This window comes from Molothrus ater, chromosome 5, assembly GCF_012460135.2.
Source record: "Molothrus ater isolate BHLD 08-10-18 breed brown headed cowbird chromosome 5, BPBGC_Mater_1.1, whole genome shotgun sequence".
Classification (NCBI taxonomy): Eukaryota; Metazoa; Chordata; class Aves; order Passeriformes; family Icteridae; genus Molothrus; species Molothrus ater.
Genome location: NC_050482.2, coordinates 34175324 through 34192452, shown reverse-complemented (window position 1 = coordinate 34192452; position 17129 = coordinate 34175324). Strand labels below are relative to the sequence as shown.

General features: G+C 41.7%; 1 protein-coding gene across 3 annotated transcripts in view; it reads left to right on the top strand.

Annotated features, from left to right (window-relative positions):
• The first annotated feature begins 1948 nt into the window (after window positions 1–1948).
• Window positions 1949–17129, top strand: part of GRIP1 (glutamate receptor interacting protein 1) — a 309227-nt gene continuing 294046 nt past the window's right edge. For all 3 annotated transcript variants that reach the window (XM_036400176.2, XM_036400173.2, XM_036400171.2), the window contains exon 1: window positions 1949–2223. In XM_036400176.2, coding sequence (XP_036256069.1) covers window positions 2169–2223 — 55 coding nt within the window. In that variant the 5' untranslated portion in view covers window positions 1949–2168. The remainder of the gene's footprint in view (window positions 2224–17129) is intronic.

The window sequence follows — 17129 nt, the reverse complement described above, 5'->3', positions numbered from 1 at the left end:
GAAACATCAGGAGTAAAAGGCGGATATCAGAGGTAGTGTGTAAGATTTAGGACACGGATGACACGATCATCTGAAGTTTTATTTCATTCCATGGCACTTGAAAGTCCAGGTGTCTTTTAAGAAATGGCAGAGGTAAATGCCAAAGTAATTTTATTTTTAAAGTAGTTATATTTCTATACACTTTATTGCCTTTAAACCTGTTACTGGCTGTGTATTCTCTAGGAACTCTTGGGACAGTTTTCTGCACCTGCTCCTTGTATTGGTGCCTGCTGGGCTGAATAGCTGCAGAGTTTTTTTCTCTCTCAGTTTTCTCTGCCTGAACACCCCAAAGGCACTGTGTGGAAGTTTTACCCTGTGTGCAAAGAATCTAACTGGAAATCTTTCTTTTATAATGCTTAGAAATAATTCATATGCACACTCACATTTTTCTTTAGAAATACCAATAACACCCCCCCCCCAACGTTATTTAAGTAAAAGGATTATGAAAGAAGGAGAATATTAGCATAAATATGCCTCTTCTAAAAGAAAAGAGCCAAGATTGGGTTTCAAATATGCAGGGAACACAAATTAAGTGTCCCCAATAAGGAAACAAAAATACCAACAGTGACACGATTCAAAGCTGACATAAATCCAGTCTGATACTTGTAACTTGGTAAAATGTTTTTGGTTTGTTAACTGCACATTGCTGGGTTTTGTTCTAGATCAAGTATCACCTGTCCTCTCACAGGTGCAAGAGTGTTGTCAGCAAAAAGAACTTGTCATTGCATACTCTTAATTCAACCGAAATCCAGGATATGCCTACTCTGTTTGGATCGCTGGTACTGCTCAGTGATCCTTCAGCATTACTGATGACAGGACTGCAGCCCAAGTGCAATCAAGGAAAAGTCAGGAGCTGCAGCTTTCATCAATGGGATTTTAAACAAGGGGTTTTCATGAGCACCAAGACACATTCTGCTTGACATGCTGGCACAAAGTCAACACAGAAGAATGCTGTGTCAGGAAACTGTCATGAAATTTACAGCAGAAATTAAACCCTTCAAAATTTCCTCTGAGTAAAGGGTTCATGTGGAGTTGTTTGATTGCATAAAATTACATAATATCTATAAACGTGAGGATGTTACAGACAATATAAAAATTATCACAACATAATTGTTAGGCAGGATGAAACTCCTATAGGAGTGCACGCAGAAGTGCCTGAGAAAATTAAAAAGCTTCAGCTGTATTGCTATCATTATTTTCAAATGACATTCAAACCTGCCACTTTGAATTTCTTTTCTGTAAAAAATAAAAGGAATATTTAATCATCACAGCATTAGTTTCCGGTTAGGACATGGCTGTATCAGAAATAATTTTAGTGGTGAGATTTAAGGCCTTTTAGTCAAAAGGTCGTAAGGAACTGCCTGTAATACTGACAGAAATTTGACCTGCCACAACCGGTCCTGGACTCTTTATGGTGCAAATTCGGGTTTATTTGGTCGGGGGCTGTCCCTGCCCTTCGTGGGAGCTTGCCTCAGTTTTAACTCCTTATAGCCCAGCTTTCGCACACCTGGGTGCAGGGAAACTGACCAGTCAGGAACTGCGGAGGGAAAGGGACAAGCCCCTGTCATGCTGCGAGGCGAGGCACCGCCGGGATGGCTGCGCCGCTCGCCACGCGGGGGCCGAAGCTCAGACCCTCGCACGGGTGCGGAGTTTCACCGGCGCCACAGCCCCTTGGCCCGGCCCGCACCTGGGGGCCGAGAGGCGCCGCGCCCCGCCCGCCCCACCTGGGCCCGCCGTGCCGAGCGGGGCCGCCCCGCGCTCTCCATTGTGCGGCCGCCGGCTCGGGCCACCTGCCGGCGGCGCCAGGGCCGGGCCGGGGCCGGGCACCGCTCCGCGCCTCCTCTGCCTCCCACAATCCCCCCGCCCACCCTCTCCGGTCCCCGGCTGAACCGGGCGAGCCCGCGCCTTCTTTCCCCGCCTGCCTCCCTCCTGTCCCCCGGCTGGCGGAGCTCCGCCGCCTCCCCTCCCCCGCCCTCTCTCTCCCTCCCACCGCGCGGCCGCCGCCCCTCCGCCGCTGCCCGCCGGAGCCGCCGACTTCCCCCTGAGCGCGGGTTGCCGCCGCCTCGCCCTGCCATGAGCCGCCCCCCGTCGCCGCCGCAGCAGCAGCGCTGAGCGGGGAGCGCGGAGCCATGCCGGGCTGGAAGAAGAACATCCCCATCTGCCTGCAAGCCGAGCCGGAGCGAGGTGAGCGTGGAGCCCCGCGGCGCCAGCCGCCCGCCGCGAGGGAAGGCGGGCGGGCGGGCCGGGGTCTGCGGCGCCGCCGGGTGCCCCCTCCGCAGCCCATGCCGGGCACGGCCGCAGCCGCCCCGCGGTGGGACGGGCGGCCGGCCCCGCGCCTTCCATCTTGCTCCGGCGCCGCGGCTGCAGCGGGGGCTGCGGGGGGCGGCACCGGGCCGGGGGACACACCGGGCCGGCCCCCGCCGCCTCCGCACCAACTTTACTTTTCTCCGCGGTGCTGCCGCCCGCGCTGGACCGGGCCGGGCTTCTACAGCCGGGCGGGCGTGAGCCGGAGGGATGGGAAGGTGGCTCCGAAGTGACTTCGCGAAACTTCTCCGTGTGTGGCTTTGCCCCGGGCCGCTGCCGGACCTATCCCGTCCCTCCCGGTGGGCGCCGGTGAACCGGCACGATCGCGCCTCGGCGGCGAGCAGTGGCCGCAGTAGCTGCCCCGAGTCCCGGCAGCGGTCCCGGGATGGCCTCGGGTCCCCGAACCCCGCCGTACGGGTCGGTGATGTCGGAACCGAGAGGGTTTCTGGTCGCTCTTAAGAATAAACTATCTGTTATAATAAAAATGTGTCTTTGCCCCTTCCTCAGAGAGGGCTTCTGTCATGGGTGGGTGTTCTGTCCCTTGCTCCTTCCTCAGCCTGCGGGTCAAAGACAAAAGAGGTTGGGACACCATTTAGTCTTAGGTATGCCCGTCGAATTATGTCTTTGATTTACAGGTCAGTTCCGTGGTAGCATGTGGAGTCCTGAGGCAGGACATTTGGGTTTGGTTGCTGCTGTGTTGGATAGCTGGCTCTCCTGCTAGGAACAACAATTCTCCGAGTATTCAAAAGGAAGGAGAAGGTTCTGATTACTGTGTGGAAGAAGTATTGTTCCCTTGCGTTGGAGGTGGAGGTCTTTTGCAGAATTGCTGCCCTTCTGACTAGTAAATCCTGTCCCTAATGGGAAGTTCATCACAAACATATGATATCATGAAAATAGTTGCTGAAATAAGCGCAAGGTGTTTCAGCTGTGAAAAGCGAGCTTTTGAGGCTTTACTCTCAGTAAATACATCATTACTAAGATCTGTGGTCATGTTTCTTTATGTCACAAATTATGTGGAGCAGAGGAATCACAGAAATAGGATGGATGACAGTTGTCAAAATATATCAGATGCGTTTACAGATGAGGGAACTTTAGAAAGGGTCTAATCTGGCTGTGTCAGAAACTGGAAAGATTTTCTCATTTTATTCTGCGTAAAGGTTGTGTCATGAGCTGTAACATGCGGACTTGTCTTTATTCAGAGTAAACAATAAGTGGTGGTTTTGCTCTGATGGGTTTAATGTCAGAATACTGATTTGTTACCAGTTCTTGTTTATTCCTTTTTCTGTTTAACCTCTTTCATCTTTATTATGAGGGCGAATAGATTTATATGTTAATAGTCTTACCACTGATACTTTTCTTTATTGTATTTCAATTGTGTAAAGAAAAAAAAATCTCTGCTCTGCCTAAAGTAAATTATTGCCTTCTGAAGTATGTTGCATTGTATAGTGCTTAAGTTTTAGCTAATAATTTAACAGGATTCCAGTCACTGGAACTTTTGTGATTTAGACTTGGAAAAATATTAAATGGTCAAAATATTTAATCAGTATTGAATTTAATAGTTCTTGAGTATGAAGAATAGATGAAATAAAGCTTTCAAGCTAGACAGAAAAACGGCTAGTGCAGTAATGAAATGAAGGTGCATCTTTAGCTAATGTAGGAGTTTAGTGTGGCATTGAGTAAAAGGCAATTACAAATGCAGTTAAATTCTGGTTCAGAGCCAGTTATGCTAACATCCCCCTCTTCTGTTTCTAGAAAATATTTCCATTCAGTTAGTCTGCAGAACGTTTTATGTACATTGTGCTATCAGAAGACTTTTGTGAATGTAAATACTGTTATTTTAGACTAACAGTGTAGCTGATAGCTTTCTATGATTTAGATATGGAGTAATACTGAATGTGAAATATTTAGTAATATAAATTGTATTTATGTTGCATATACAAGTATGCCTTTATATAGGATATAAAATATCCATCCCAAATGCTTGTGTATATGGGATAAGAATACTCATACAGAAGATAAAAATAGGAGACATTTAAGTGCTTGTGTATTGTCTTTGATTTTATGTTCCTGTAATCTGATTGTTTTAATCAGTGTTCTGTTCCTGTGAGAGAAGCTAGTCTTTATTCAACCCTATGAACACTGGTAGGACTGGCTAGTAGTAATTTTCCTGTATAACAACACAGACCTGCTAAGTTAATTTGGTGCTGAAGTTTTTTGGTGGTGATCACTTGTGAAACAAACTACAAAATGAAAAGAGATAAAACAACCCGTCCAAACCAGAAAAGTACCTACAACCACAAACCAAACAAGATCTCAAAAAAGAAGTGAGCAGGTAAGTAATGCCAGTTTATCCTTGTGCCTCCTGCTGACTTTCCCCTTCAGGGAAGCCTCTCCTGCTGGCTTTATTATATCCACAGTCCATACCCCCCTTCTCTATCATAATAATCAGGTGCTGCGCAGCTTTAATTTCAAGTCTGGTTGTAGCAGAAGATTTCAACTGGAAAAAGTCAGCTCTGGAGGTGCTGGGAAAACTGGGAAGGCAAAGATTTCCATGTGGTGAGCTATGAGTGGTTTGTACCAGACTTTTTCCCCAGGCTTTTACCCCTCAAATGTTACAGAGCTCTGTGTCTTTTGCATGAACCTCTAGGGAGCTGATCGGGCCCTTAGGTCCTCAGCAGTGGAAGGAAGGGAGGAAGTTGTGGGCACTAGGATGTTGAGGCTTGAGGGGTGGGTGGATTTGTTAGAGAGGATGTGGGGGCTGTATCCTCAAGGCACTGCAGCATAGAAGGTTCACTGGGTACCAACACTCTTTTCTCACTCCAAACCAATGCAGCATTGCTTTGGGGAGCACTTCAAGGCTGTTGTATTTCCCTTGATGCCCAGTTCATCTTGGGAGTCAGGAACTGGATGGCAATGCTGCCACACTGCAGTGCATGCCACAGCATGTGCTGGTGCAAGGAATCAACTGAAAAACTATCCAAGGAGCTGTGTTGTTTTGATGTGAGGAGCTCTTGGGATATTGCAAATGGTGATAACCTTGTGCAGACTTACTGAGTTTGCTCCGAGTGGAGTTGAGTCTGTTGATATCCTTGTTTGTCCCTTCCTGGCTTCAGAGCCCCCTTCTATCTTGAATATCTACTGCAGAAAGTCCTTAGCGCAGCCTGTGATTGTTGTTCCTACAAGTCATGCGCTGAAATGGAGGTTATCCAAAAACTCGATAAAATCAGAATTTTGCTAATGGAAATTGGCCAGTCTTGTTGAAATGAAGTAGCAGAGATGTGGTCAATGCTGTTGGCTCACCTTGGCAACAACTGATACTCTGAGTAAAGGAGAACAACCTGGGATAATGTTTCAAGCATCAGAGTGTGTATTTGCATGTAGAGTTTAATGTTTGTGAGAGTGCTTTGTGGTGGAGAAGATTCTCTTCCGAGGGGTGGCAATCAGTGGTATTTCAACAAGTATTTTTAGATGTCTTGACTGTGGAAATTATGTGGGATACTTACGTCAACTTAAAAAAAATCATATTGTGCTGGTTTTCAGTGACTAAAGCCATATTTAAGATATGGAGAGCTGCTTTTCTCTGTGTACTGCAGCACAGCTCCTGGTATTCTGCTGCCTGCTCTGTAATCGAGAGCTGTGCTGGCTGTGCTGCTTCTGGCTTTCACTGCCAAAATTATCACAAGAAGTCCCCTCCTTTAGAGGAAAGAAATTGTGCTCTGTGTTAAGTAAAAGATTTGTAATGTATAACTGATGCAGTATACCCTGTCATTTCAAAAACGACACGTGAAAATGTGCTAGTGTAAGACAGTGCCTTTAAAATTCAGGGCGCACTTCCCTCCTCCCCAGTCTTCTGCCTAAGACGTAAATCAGATCTTGTTGTAAGCCACCTAAAACACTTTCTGGGGTGACATCTTCATAAATACTTTAAGAAGAAAAATGTTACTGGAATTAATTTTGTTCAATATTCGTTCCAATCAAGTTAAATGAAGGTGTTTAATGGAATTCCTGCTTCAACTTCATAGCTGATCAAGTTTGCGGGGAGTACGAAAATACTATTTCTACATCTTGTATGCTGTACACTGTGGGACTGCTTGAGATCCCTTAATGTACACCCATGTTAATTTTAGAAATTAAAGCATCTAAGTATGCTTTGGTCTTGATTTTAGTTTTTAAGTAGTATTCATTCCACAGTTGTTTTTCCTCTGTTAAATAGACCAGTTATATCAAGGAAGAAGGAAATACTGAAATTTTATTTTCTGCTTTTTCTATCCATGTTCACACTTGACAGGGAAATCAGGTGAACTTCAAGGAAACATTTTAAAGGAAACAGTAGGAAACGTTTTAAACCCCAGGACTCAAGGATAAAAAAATGCACAGGTATTTTGTGAATCCTGCCTCAAATACAAAACTACCATGGTCTCATGGAAGATGTGCTGACAACAAGCATCTATCCCTGAGGTTACTGCTGCGTGAGCTTGTCTGCTCATCTTAAGCTGCAAGAGAATCAGTTTCTCAGATAAGGGAAAGATATGTTACTGAATTTAATCATGTTATTGTGGGTTAGCAATTTGCATCTGATCAAATGAGGCCACTTCACAGTGGATATGCTTCATGCTCTTGCCAGGTACCTGTTAAAAATCAGCTTATTTTCAACTGAAGGCTGAGGGTGACTGTTCTTTGTATTTCAGTCTTTCACCTAGTAAGGCAAGAGGAATCTTTTTCTTCTTGAGCTTACATGGGTTCTTGGAAACTGAAGAGAGCTGCAGACTTAGGATTAGAAACCTTGTAGAGGCTTTCTGTCTGTCTTTATCTCATGTGTGTCACATGCCTCCTGAAAAGTTAAAGTATAACCTGGATGGTAGAAAACTTTTGTGAGGAGAGTATGTGTTTACAGTGGCAGCTCTAAGAATCAGGACTGGGTGTTGGGGATGAATGTTTGGAGAGAGATGCGTGGAAGATCCTCTTTTACCCCAGGAAAGGCATTGCCTAGACTTAGTGTTGCATGCAGATATCTAATTCGTGAACAGTTGGGACATTTGGTCAGTTGTGGTATGCAAAGTGCACTGTAGCTGCTTGCATTTAAGGTGAAGAAGTGATAAGGACAGAAATGGAAGGAAGTGTCAGTTTCAGCTGCTGACACAAGACGTGGCTTGACCAGCTTCATTCCCCTCCTCCAGAAGCATCTGAAACAACCAAATCTCAGATTGGAAAACACTAATACTAGGAGACAGATTAATAAGAAAATACCGTTTGCAAACTGTACATATTTTGTTCTTGTTGGCACTCCTGTCTCTTTTCACCTCAGTCTTGATTGAACTGTGTCTTGGACATTGGTCTTTCTCCATTTGCTAAACTCAGTGTTGGTGAAGTCCATTTGCCAGGTGGGATAAGATGACGCTCTGGAGCTGGCTTTCAGCAGCATGCAAAGGGCACAGGCATGCTGTGTCAGTTTTTTCATTCTTTCTCTTAAAACCAGCTGAGATGGGGAAGATTCTAACACAAGGATGGAAAAGAGGTAACAATTGTTCCCCAGTGCCCTTTTAACATGAAAGGAACTGAGAGCGGGCAAAAATTGTATACATCTCTTGTGATCTGCATAGCCAAGTTAACAGCATTTTATGAACTGTGGTATTACAAGAATTTGTTAAATCTTGTGGGATCTTCATGAAGGTATGGTCTTCACTGGTAGCTGAGAGATGATCGTCCCCTGTGTCTGGGTCACAACCAAGGTTTTTTCCCCTCATGTAGAAAGAAAGTGTGAGATAAGTGCAAATAAATGATTTCTATTTTTTGCAGAGGCAGAAGCAGTTTTTGTTCATGTCTGTCAGAAATGCAGTTAGATTTGTCAGCAGTGAGTGATTGCAGCAAATACTCCAGCTTGCCTCAAAGAATAGCAACACGTAGAATTTGAAGCAGTAACAATATTTGCCACTGACAGGCACAAGTTTCTTTTTTGTGGGTGTCTGGGAGCTATAAAGGGTATAAATTCTAAATGACAAGTTTTTGATCAGAGTTTCTTGTATGCTGAAACATTAGAGACACACATAACTGGAAATACAGAAGCTAGAGTTTTAGATCCTTCAGCAATTTACATGTAGACAACTTCTCTTGAATCTTGGTGCATAATTATATCCCTACTATGGGTTGTTTTTCTGTTATTCAAGATTATCTGAGCTCCACAGCTTGAGGTTCTCCCTAAAGAGCTGTGAAGACCATGTTGCTCTGCAGTAGTTGCAGGAAGTAAGGCTTGATGCTGCACCTTCTCCCCACTGCTTGTATCTGAGTCCTCTTTAGTCATTCTAATGCTTTTGAGAAAAGGTGCACCGAGTGAGCAGGTATCTGTAAGAGTCTGGTGATTGTGGCTGTGAAATTTGGATGTGTTTCAGTGTTTTATCTAAGTGTTTTGAATTTATGCACACTGAAATGTCAAGAGTACCATCCATCTGTAGGGAAAAGCAAACTAATGGGATGTGTCAGCATCCTGTATGGATGGGGACAGGGTGATCACCTGCTCAGTGTTTCGTTTGGGCAAGATGAGTGCGACCCTGCAAAATTCAGGGTAAAATAGTAACATTTATGTCAGATACAAGTAATCTTGATTACTGTATCACCCTACTGGTTTGTTTGTTGTGTTTGGTTGGTTTTTTCCCCTGTTCCTCTTTCTGCTGGCACTATGCGGGATGGCTGGGGAACACAAACTCACAAACTCTTCTGGCATGTCCTCTGGTATGAGGTGGCCAGCTTTTTTATGGTTCTGAATGATATTGATGGTCTTATGTCAGGGTTTTTTTAAAAGTTATTATCGAGTTCTGATCCTACATCACAGATTAGAAGCAATGTTCTTTGCTTAATGTTGAAATACTTTAATGACAACATACAAGTAGAAAAGACAGGTAAGCAAGGGGTGACTGTTTTGGTACCAATATATATTCCACAAGGAATTTTGTTGTCTTTTCTCTTTGGAAATCACCACAGGAATTGAGAATGCCTGGCATGACTAACTCAATCTCCATCTTTTTTGTGCCCTAATTTCTTGTTATTAGTAAAAATCACCACTGGGAAGATTCTGCTACTGTGAAGGAAAACTGCAGAGAATATTTTAAGAGTTTCACCATCTTCTTTACGCACTGGAATCCCACAGATATTTAGGGAATTCCACAGTTTCCTCCTGCAAGTTTAAATCTTCTCTCAAAATAAGAGAAATTATTCCCTGAAATATAAAGATAGAGATGCAATGATGACAGTTAAAAGTAACCGTTAGTGAAACTTACCAGGTTTTGGGGTTTTTTTACCAGCGGGGTGAGACAGAAGTTTTAACACCACTGCTTTGTGGGCTAGTAATTTCATGTTGTGTAACTGAATACAAACATTTCCTTATTAAGAGATAGTGTTTTGAATGTTGTAAAGTATTGCCAGAATGTGTCTTCTCAGTAGCTGTTTTTCCTAGGAAGATAGGAAAACTTAAAATAACTATTTTTGTTTACTAAGCCACTCTATTTAGTTAGCACTTTCTTCCTGAAGCAGTTTCCCAGTAGGTGAATGTACAGTGGGGCATGGTCTCTGTCCCACACTGCAGTGTGTGAAATAAAACCGAGGCATTTGCATTTAATCAACAAAATGAAGAAGAACATATCAGTGACTGGTGCGTAAGTGAGCCAGACCTTGTTTTGTTTCTGTGGATATCAGCTGGCTACACAGAAGTAATGCCAGCTTTTCTACAATTGCCTGACATGGAGACAGGTGTTCTGCAGTCCAGCACTTGTTTGTCAGTTTAGCAGCTTGGGACAGTATTCATAAGGGACAGTATCATAAGAATTTTTGTAGGCAAAAAAAATAAGAACAATAGCCGCCACTTTAGGGGCGGCTATAATAACAGATGATATGACACCAAATTGAGCAGTTAAAAATATCTTTGTGATAAATGTGTTCTGCATAGGCAAGAAGAAACAAGGTTATAGGAAATTGTTATTGGGATAGAAATAACAGACTTGTGGAGTATCTGAATTATATATATTTTTTTTAATTTGGATTATTGTCTCTGTGGACCAGATACTAAATCCTTTGTATCTCTGTTGCAAAGAACAGCTTCCTCTGCTTCTGTATTTTACCTTGATTACTAGTTCCCCTTTCTTAAAGGTGAGGAACAACCCGGTGCTGACAGGTGCTGCCTCTCACCTAAGAAGTTTTATTGGCATCTGAGCAAAGCCAGGATGGTTCCAAGAAGTGAGTTATATCAAGCTCCCTGCTATGCTTTCTTGAAATCTCTTTAAAGCATTGGTAACTGGCAGGATTTTGTTGTCACTTGTACCCATGCTTCTCAAAACAGGGTTGAGACCTGAGTTTGAGAGGAGGCACTTGTGGAATAAGAATAAACTCATTGTTTTAATACTCTGACAAAAGTTTAATCTCAGTGGCATTTTCAGTGAAGCATTTAGTTGTTTTTGTGTTAGGAATGGATTTACAAAACACCTGGGCAGGAAGTCACAGAGCAAATACTCTGGGGAGTAAAATTCACTGCCTGGTAAATGGATGCAGTTCTGCTGGATTCTGAAGGCTAATTCACTTGTGACAGCAAATTTACTGAGCCCTTGTACCTGTTAGTGGAAGCTGTTTCTTAGTCCAGGTTCTCTTCTGAAAAGTCAGAGAAGACTGTTGCCAAAAATAAATTGCCTCCTTCATGTATGTTTGCCAGTTTTATTCTTCTGTATTTTTACATTTTCTGGATCATATTTGTAAATGCCACAATGTTATTGAATGCACTGAGAAATTCTGAGCCTGAGCCTTTTCGAAACACCTTATATATTTAATAAAGCTTCCAAATTTGTGAGGAATATACCTATAATTTACTTTGATTTTTTTAGTCTAATATTAAACTTTCCCAACCCAAATGATATACCCAAGATGTGGGCTTTAAATTAACTGTGTTGTTCAAGATTCTGTGTGCATCATGATTTGAGCCAGCAAACTGTCCTGCATGGAATCCCTAATCCAGCAAAGTATTTAAAAATATGCATGTTTTTCTGGACCAGAACACAACAGTAGTGTCAGCTAGACTCTAGCAGAATGAATGGATAATGCACCTGGCCCCAGTTCATTTGATGCTTATCTGAAAAAGTTGTCTAAGTCAAGGGCCAAGGTCACTGAAACCTTTGCTGCTTAGAATCATAGAATGATTTGGGTTGGAAGAGACCTTAAAGGTCAGCTTGTTTGAACCCCTGTGCTATGGGAAGGGATACCTCCTGCTAGACCAGGTTGCTCAGAGCCCCATGCAACCTGGTCTTTAACTGTGCCAGGGGTAGGGCAGCCACAACTTCTCTGCGCAACCTGCTCCAGTGCCTCACCTGCTCCAGTGCCTCACCCCTTCTGCAAAGAACATCTTCCTAATATTTAATTGAAACCTCCTCTCTTTCAGTTTGAAGCCATTCCTGCTTCTCTTGTCACTGCAGTTCCTGATGGAGAGAGAGAATCCCTCTCTGGCTTCCTTGTAGACCTCATCTAGATACTGGAAGGGGCTGCTCTGGGCTCTCCACACAGCCTTCTCCAGGCTGAGCAGTCCCAACTCTCCCAGCCTTGCTTCAGAGGAGAGGTGCTCTAATCCCCTTGCCAACTTGTGGCCCTCTGGACTTGCTCTGGCAGTTCCCTGTCCTTATGTCAAGGGCACCAGAACTGTACCCAGCACTCCAGGTGGGATCTCAGGAGGGCAGAGGGGCAGAATCACTTCCCTTGACCTGCTGGCCATGCTCCTTTTGATGCAGATATGGAGAATGAATAATCCATCTGAAGTCAGTTAAACTTAAGCCTATAACTTCTATGTTTAAGTGAATCAAAGGGTAATTCTAAAAAGAAACTATTTATTTTCTTTAATTAAAGGTCGTTCTCATGATACACACTAATACCTGTTTTGGGGGGAAGAGAGAGCAAGTCTAAAGGATTTAAAATACTGCAAATTTTTTCCCTGTGTTTTTATTAAAATATTGAGTTTTTTTCCCAGAGAACATGTAAAATATGTTTTAATTTGATGGTATTTCTCTGCTTATTCCTCATTCCTTGTTGGAAGAGAAGTTAAATGTGTTTAAGTGCAGGGTGTTTGACATTCTTTTTTTCTGGTGGGAAAAACTTCTTTTGTGGTCATTGAAAGATGTTGCATCATGAATGTAAGTAATGTGCAAAAAATGTGTACTCAGAGCTGGCAGTTTTATCACCAGAAGTGGCATGTACCATTTACCCCGACAGGTCTGAGATCCCACTGTGTTTTCAGAGTTACCTGATTTATTACCACAAAGAAGCTAATAATTCTATATCACGGTAGAAGGAATAGTCTTTGTCAAAGTGGAAATATTGAGAGAGTTGGGTTTTTTACATTTTTTTCAAATTTTTCTTTCATGTGGAGTCTAAAACCCATGAACTTTTCCCTACTGCATATTTAACTGTAATAGCACTGAAAGCATAAGTTGTCACTGTACAAAATAGGGTAGCATCTTGGTTGAAGTCAGTAAGAATTTTTGGTTGAATTTGTTGAAAGTAGGATGGCTGAGCTGTTGCCAGTTGGGAAAGCTGCGAATGTGGGTTAGGTGTTTTTGAAAGCTGGAGTATAGCATTGGATGGGGTGACAGGATCACCTGTTGAGAAAGAGAGATTAAACACTCTGGGGCTGTTGCTGTGAATTGGCATTGAAAGGAGGAAAACTGGTGCTGCTATTTTTGTGCCTTGTTCCTTAATTCCCAGGTAGTTTAAAATACATGTACTTCTGGATATTCCTTCCTACTTTGATTTTGTATTCCAGTCTTTCTGTTTTGTAAACTGCTGATGTCAGTACTTTGAAAATGCTTTGACACCCAGAAGGTGTTAATGAAATTAAGTAATAATAGAAACATTAGAATTTCCAAAGAAACTTAAAAATGCTCCCAGACAAGTCTAAATGTCTTCTGCTTTGTTGATCAGAAAAGAGGACTTTGAGTTCATTAGTTTGTTTCATCTTCAGCAGTGGTTTAAAACCTTAGGCCTCCTTTCTTTAAAGCAAGGTAGGTGTTATTTTGTGAGGAAAGAAAATGGGGCAGATGTGTGGTTGTTGCAAGGTCATGGTAAAGATGTGCTTTGCAGTTGGAACTCTCATGTCTTGTTCTTCAGTCAGTGAAACACTAGTCTCTAGTCTTTCCTGCATGAATTGTAAAGATTTCTCTGTAATAGTTGGTTAGAAAATACAAATAGAAGAAAAGAGGCACCTTTTTTTTTCCAGGTAACAAACTACACTTGTGTGAGTACAGTATGCAGGAGAGATTGTAAATCCACATGCTCACCCTTAAAAGCAAGATCCAATGTCAAGTGGATCATCCATGAAGTAAGCAGAATAATAATAAAAAAGCTGAATGAACCCAAGATTATTCTGTAGTACGACATTGCCATAAAACTCTTGTAGTGCTCTATAGCTTTCCAGCCAGTTGAAAAATTAAATATATTCTCTGTTAACATACAATACTCATATGTCTTAAAATAGACCTGAGTATTGCTATGGTAAAGAACATTGTCGTGTAAGTCATTAAACCTAATGGATTTTTATTTGTGTATGCTAGTTTCCTGTTCTGCTGGTGCATTTCAGTGTGTTTATTGAAGATTTTCTTGAGAAAAAGTCTTAAGGGAACATAATTTTAACATACCTGTTTAATCAGGGAAGAGAGGGGCTTTATTTTTGTAATGAAAATGTCATCTTTCCCCTTGAACTGAGGTGCTGCATGAAAGGTAGACAAGAATAAAAGCACTTTTGCTTGTTTGATCTTCCAAGGGCAAGTTTATGATTTGCCATTGCACAGTTTGGAAGCTGATAATCTATGAGCCCAGTTGCACAGAAGAGACGAAGCAATTTTTTCCTTTGCATGTAAAACCAAGGATTTACATTTAATCTTGTGAAAAATCTTCTCTGCCAATACTAATATGTGAACACCAAGGTGCCTAAGTATGTACAGAAGAATTGTACCAAGTTAGAGTTGGCAGTGCTAGGTTTATGGCTGGACTTAATTGTCTTGAGGGTCTTTTCCAACCTGAATGATTGTATGATTCTAAGTTCATCTCTAAGAGACTGATTTAGCTATTAATCTTCATTCTTCCTCCTGATGTCCCACTAATTTGGGCTATGCTGGAGGCAGCTTGGTCTCAGAAACCTTTAGGTTTTCCGTCTGCTTTACTGAGCTTCTAGAGTTGTCTTTTCGATGGTGATGGACTTAAATACCTCAGCTGCTTCCACCATACTGTGTAACACAGCATTTGCCATTTGTTTTCTGTCTGACTGAGCAGGTGCTGTTCTCTTTCCCCACGACCACCCTTTGGCTTCCCCTGAGCTGTGAACATCATCTGGTATAGCAAAGAGCTGTAAATAGTTTTTGCATTAGGTTCTGCATTCAGCTATCGGCATCATGTTCTGCTTCTTTCTGAAACTGAGTTTGCAGTGCAATTTTATGTAATTTATCCTTTTTTGCTATTTCAGGGTTGCAATAAATTAAGGCAGTTATGGGAAGAATTTGCATCTTCAAGGCAAAATACAGGTGCAGTGAAAAACACCTATAGACAAACAGGTAGAATGTATTGCTATGGAAACCTTATTAATTTGGCAGTGATAGGAATGCCAGATTGATTACTGATTCTTCATAAGATGTTTTATTAAAAATGAAAAAAGTAAAAAATCACAAAATCTTACTGAGCAAGTAGGGACAGTGCTATGGTGCTCAAAGATGTGAACTAATATTTACCCATTCAAGGAAATACTAACAAAATGTCACTTTTATTGGAGAACAGCTTAAAGGTCTAGTGGTTCCTTCATCTCCTTCTTTGCATACAGTATAGACTGTAAGCATAATTTGAGATTCAGAATATGATTTGTTTGAAAAAGCATTTCTTATTTTTATTCATAGAAAGTCAAATTAGGATATATAAACTAAGGAATGAGCAAAAAAATAATGGGGTGAAATTGTTTGAAACTGTTTTAATTATTTCTCATGTCATTCCACAAATGTTTTAATTTCTTTTATGGTGAAGTGTTTAATGAACATAAACAAAATGATGTTTAATATTTTATTTAGTTATATTAAAATGAGCTATTTCTTAAAAGGAAAACCAAGACATTGTTTTCCAGTAATCCACATAACCTTGCCTAAGCTGCTAGCTTATCTAATATTTTTGTTTTCCATTTCCTCTATTAGCCTTGCTTGTCTTCATGTTATTGTATTGTGGTAGTTTTGCATGGTTTCATAATATTTCATTGTTTGTTTCCTTTAACAATCCTCAGCTTTTGCAATGCTGTTTCTTTTTTTTTTTTTTTTTTTTTAATTTTGACTGATTTTTGTTATAACAGAGAGAAAAGGAATGGGGAAATAATGTCCAAACAGGAACACTGTTTTTTGCGATCATTGTGTCCCTGTCCTTTGTCACTGCTCTCCGTGTTCTTTGTGGTAGAGACCTGCTACAGTTGGCCTGCACGTTGCTTGTCTCTCCTTCGTGCCTGTGTCATTGGTCACTTTTCTGAATCTGGAAGACTGGAGGCCAACACCGAGGTCCAGATCTGGATGTTCCTGTACTACAGCCTTGAAAGTCCAAAAATCCATCCTTCTCCGTGCTTTTAGAGCTACTGTTGTGCTTTGAGGGGAGCTCATCACTGGATTATCCATTGGTACTCTGCTCCTGGGTTACCCTTTACTCATTTTCCTCGGATACCCTGACATTACTCGTAGACTGCTCATCTCTTCATTAACATTAGACATCTGTACTGATTATGCAAGAACGATTAATGTAGTCAGTTATCCCTGTTTCATGTTGGGTGTCAATGTTTTTCTATTTTGTTTCCTTTTTCAAAGATCTTATCTTCCTAGTTTAAACACATTCCTAGTCCTTCCTGGTCCAGTTAATTGATGGAAAAAAATCTATGTAGGAATCATAGAGTTAAGAAAAGTCAGAACTCATCCACTGACATTTCTTTGAACTCAGGTAAACCACTGATACGGTTGATCATTTTTTTTTAACTGAGTTGAATATACCTGCTTATGTGTACTTTGCTGATGTAAGATTTTTCTGATTGTTTAGGCTAAATGTTTGAATTTGCCTTCTGCATGATATATATAATTTTGATTTACATATCAGTCAGTTAACTTGACTGTTTAGGAGATGCGTGTATGTATTTTTGCCTATGCATAGGAGAGCTTGGCAAACCTGGGCCCTCTGATTGTGAGCTCTCGGTTCCAGATTCCTTGCTGTTTAGCTGGAATAGATTCCAGCTCCTCTTACAACTTGCACTGTGGGATTCTGAGCTCTGTGTCTGGGAATAGGGAAACCCTGAAAGCCCGAATCATTTCCAAGTGTAAAGCAGGAGCTCTGGAGCCCTCTGTCGCTAGGCACTCTGCACGTTGCAATATCCTAAAGCCGTGTATCCAGCAGCTCAGCATGGGAATTACCAGAATCCATGTATGTCTGGATTTTTAATGAAGCATTCTGTATGTTGAGGTTATGTTGTTTGTTTTTGTCCTTGAAGCATTTATGTCTTAACAAATCAGTAATTGGAAAAACTTTAATTGTCATTGTAAGGATCGATAAAAATAATGTTAAGATGACTGGAAAGATGCCAACTTTCCTGTTTGAGCTCAGAAGCATTAAGTTCAGTGGCACTTTCGAGAGAATCTAATGAGGAAAATTGTCATCTGATCATGTCTGAAAAGTGTACTTACTGATGATGAAAGAGGTAACTTCTAGGAAGATGACCAAGTAGCAAAGACAATTTAAGTTAAAACAGTTGGGATTGCCTGCTT